This window comes from Physeter macrocephalus, chromosome 14, assembly GCF_002837175.3.
Source record: "Physeter macrocephalus isolate SW-GA chromosome 14, ASM283717v5, whole genome shotgun sequence".
NCBI lineage: Eukaryota > Metazoa > Chordata > Mammalia > Artiodactyla > Physeteridae > Physeter > Physeter macrocephalus.
Window position 1 is genome coordinate 70447600 of NC_041227.1, and position 4273 is coordinate 70451872.

Sequence of the window (4273 nt, forward strand, 5' to 3'; positions counted from 1 at the left end):
CCCTGCCACCTTCTGCCACTGCTGGAGACTGGGACACCTCCTGAAGTCACACTGCCTCTCAAGGAGAGAAGGTCTGCTTGGCTGTGAGACCTCGAGGGGCCTCTTCTCCTTGGAGAAGTGCCACCCACTTGGAAAGTGAGATCAACGATCACCTGTAAAAGGTCTCCAGCAGTGGCCAGAAGTACCAGTCCCTCCCTGGATGCCTGCGACGCCTGATGGAACGAGATGACTACTGTCCCGTGGGATATGGCCTGGACGGCTCTGGGGGCCAGCGAGCTTGCTTGAATGCTGAACCCCCCATGTGCCTCTGGCACCCTCGACCCATTGGCTGCCTGAGGCACTGGGGGACTGACTTCCAGGGAGCTAGGACTCCTGGGGGCTGGAGAAAGGAAGCTCCTACTTGTCACCTAAACAAAAGAATAACCCACAGCCCCCTTTCCAGTGTGTACTTTCACTGTCATCCAACAGCCCATTACCATGTCACGGCGCGGCGCACCCTTCCGTAGGTCACTTTGTTTAAAATGACACGGATAATGCACATGTCAGCAAGCTGACAGTCCTAGCCGTCCTTCAGAGATAAAAACCTCAAGGCGAGAGCCTGCTCTTATCTGGGGGACACGCATTGGTCTATCATCCAAGTCAGGCAGAACATGATTTCTCCAGAGAGCACTTTTTTCATTTCCCGATTTTAAGGAAATCAAATAAGCACCATTTGTCTTCATCTGAATATGCCTGACCTGCTCAAATGATGATGTCTCGCCTTTTATAACGGGCCACACATGCTGAATTCACGTTAACGACAGCGCAGAACAAGAGCCTTTAGATCTCTCCTGGAGGCGGGCCGCGGAGAAGGAGGGCGAAGTCCAGGCTTGACCGAAAGATCCTACCAAATACCAACCACAGGATTCTGAGTAAAATCCGCCAGCACGTAGGAGGTGAGAGTCAGAGAACAGGGCTCAGCAAAGCCAGCTGTGCAGGACAGATCCAGAAACTGGGGACGGGAGGACTGGTACCTTCCTCTTGGTGCCAAGCCATATAGAAACCACGGTATTCCGGTAACTCTTTTCAAAATACATAGAGTGGGAATAAAATTGCAAAGAAATTTGGCTGGGGGGTTGGGACAGCTAGAAAGAAAGACCAAACAGACAAACAATCCGTTTGCCTCAGGCAGCAGAACGTTCACTTTACCAGGTTGTGATCCTATCTTCCGGAAGCCCTCAAATCGAGCTCCTTTTCTTGATCCGTGTTGAGCTGGATACAAAGAGGCTGGTGGCCATCAGCCTTGAAACAGAGCAGGTACCTGCTGGAAGAAGTGCCCTCCCCCCGACCATCCACCTGGACGAGAAGAGAGTGGTTCCCACCTGACAGCCCCGGCCCACCTCTCCCCCTATGAAGACACTCCTAGAAACAAACGATTAACATTTTTATCAAGAGGGCCAATATGTACAGAAAAGCAGGAAGAAGCATATGGGTCAGTAAAAGAAATGCAGGATAATGCAGAAATGCAGGATAATGCAAGGATAAAACAAGACAAATCAGATGGCTATTAAAATAAACAACTTCCTCTTTTAAAAGCTTCTATAAAGTGAAAACATAGTGTCACATATACGCAACATTAAAGGGCTTATTTTTAAAAAGCGGGGCTCACAAATTCAATGTTATTTCTTATCACAGGCAATGTCACTGTGTGAATAAAGCCTGTCTCTGCAGAAGAGAGGCGCTGTCAACATGCAGCTGGCACGCCCGCCCTGAGGCTGTGAGGGAGGCGCGGTGTCCATGGTGCTTGGGCACCATGCCCACAGTGGGGGGTGAAGGGGGGCTTACCTTCTCTTCCTGGTCACTATCGCTGTCACACTGAAAAGGAAGACAAGAGAAGAAGCGTTAGTGCAAAAATCGAGTACGTTTTTGCTATTGCTACAGAAAAAAAAAAAAGCAAGACAAGTAAAGGAAATAGGAAACGTTGTCTGAGGTAAAAAGTTTCTTCGGCTCAAGTGCTGTACACAGAAACAGAAGCAAAACGCCGAGAAGTTGTTCTGTTGAATTCATCTGATGCCGGTGCTCCGAGGCTCGTTCTGTGGTCAGTTGGTCACACCAGTGAGCGCCCCCTGTGCACGGCGGAGCCAACCGGGCCATGAGATTAAGGTAAATCAAGATTATTCAACGGGATTCAGAGCAAAATCAATTTCTTAATGGAGATGTTCTACCTTCAGCTAATGTGAATGGAGTGCTCTCTCTCTCTCTCTCTCCTGGTGCCTTTCTAGAGGAAAAGAGGTAAACCTTTGGGCACTTCATTCTCTCATCTGGGCTTTGAAAGAAACAGAACACATTCAGCAAGGCTCACCACTTGTGATCGCCCAGAGGAAAGAGGGAATATTCTCTATTAAAAACATGCCAAGAACAAGAGGTCAGGGTAACAAATCAATGATATGGGCAAAATAGAAAAAAAAAGTTTTAGGGCAGGAGACTCACACCGTATCTAACAGATTCCAAATTCCAACTGTTGACCTCGGTTTCAGAAGACCAGAGAACGATAGTTAACTCAAAGCTTTGGGTTCCTCATTAGAAGTAAAGGAAAAAAAAATAACACAAATTTTATTAAAAACCGAGAGTGCTTTGTTATCTAATATTTGATTTTTTTTTTCTTTTTTAGGTCCTCTCTCTACTCTTCCTAGTTTTGTTATCTTTGGGCCAAGTATGTCCACCCAGCTAAGCTTATTTCCTTATTTTTCAAAGAAGATGATGTTGGGTGAGATTGTCATTAAGATGACAAATTAATTTTTCCGATAATATGTGTTGAAAGCTTAAGCCTTATGACAGGCTTTAATGAAAATGGAATCAAAGATTCTGCTCTCATGGAATTAACAGGCTTAATATTAGTTAATAGAGTTTAATAGACTGAGACCTAAATGATTTTAACAGAGAAGCAAGTTCTGTAATAATAACTAACATTTTTGAGTTTTTACTATGTGCTATATACCATGCTAAGCATTTTACCTCAATTATTTTATGTAGTCTTCCACAGATCCTACAAAGTGAGTCTTACCGTCCCCACTTCACAAGCGAGACAACTAAAGCACAGAGAGGTTACGTAACTTGCGGGAGTTACGAGAGTATGCAGCAATCATAAAACTAAACTTGAACTCAAACCAAATGTGAGTCTACAGCTTGCCCCCTCACCATCCCAGGACACTTCCTCTTGAGGATGAAGTTTAAACTCCTTCAAGTGGCATTCAAGGCCCCGGGCAGATAGCCCCCAAACCACTTTTCACACCGGCTGTTTCCAGTATTTGATTTTTAAAAGGCGGGTGTGTTCTGTCAGAGTAAATACGCAGCATGTAAATACATCCATTCGTTCACGCAGCAGTCCTTGATTAGCGCCGCAAGCTGCTCAGACATTCAGTCAAGACACAGGACTGGTCCCTGAGCAGCTTTCAGTTTCACAGTCGAGGTTCCCAGTGTGACATGATCAGAGATAAACCTACTCCATGAGGATGAATCTTCCGTGGGGTGGAGGAGAGATGGTGTGCCGTGGGGAAAGGCCCAGGTCACGGGGAGGCCGGGTTGGCAACCCTTACAGTGTCTAGACCAGCATGGTGCACGGCTTGAGAAAGGGCAGAACAGATGGCAGAGCAATTCTGAGGGGAGAACCAACAGGGCTTGATAATACATGGATGTGGGAAGCAAGTAAGAGGGATGAGTTTACGACGATGCCAAGGTTTTTTAGTGTGGCCACCTGGACAAGGGAGTTGATGTAGCTATGAACAGAAACAGGAAATAAATTTGCTTATATGGCAGCCACTGCTGGCTACACACCCACAGCCATTCACAACCCCCTTCTCCCTAGTCTGTACCTTCTCCTGACATTTCGAGATTGAAAAAGCCGGATATTCTCTCTTTCCCAACTTTCCTTGCAGCTAAGGGTGGCCGTAAGACCCACTTTTGGGACTTGAGGAAATGTCTGCTGAAGGTTCTGGAAAACCCCTTTCTCCTCAAAAAAAAGGAGAAAAGCAGGAAGCACTGCCTCTTTCCTCTGAACATCACTGCATGAGGATGTGATGTCCAGATCTGTGGCAGCCATCTTGCAAAAATGAGGCCAAAAGCTGAAGTACAGGGCTTCCCTGGTGGCGCAGTGGTTGAGAGTCCGCCTGCCGATGCAGGGGACACGGGTTCGAGCCCTGGTCTGGGAAGATCCCACATGCCGTGGAGCAACTGGGCCCGTGAGCCACAACTACTGAGCCTGCGCGTCTGGAGCCTGTGCTCTGCAACAAGAGAG

At 47.1% G+C, this 4273-nt stretch overlaps 1 protein-coding gene across 1 annotated transcript in view; it reads right to left on the reverse strand.

Annotated features, from left to right (window-relative positions):
* Positions 1-1419: 1419 nt before the first annotated feature.
* LOC114483933 (autism susceptibility gene 2 protein-like) overlaps positions 1420-4273 on the reverse strand; it is an 833326-nt gene continuing 830472 nt past the window's right edge. Inside the window, exon 5 of the mRNA XM_028499471.2 lies at positions 1420-1854. Within this exon, the coding sequence (XP_028355272.1) occupies positions 1681-1854 (174 nt within the window). The 3' untranslated portion in view covers positions 1420-1680. The remainder of the gene's footprint in view (positions 1855-4273) is intronic.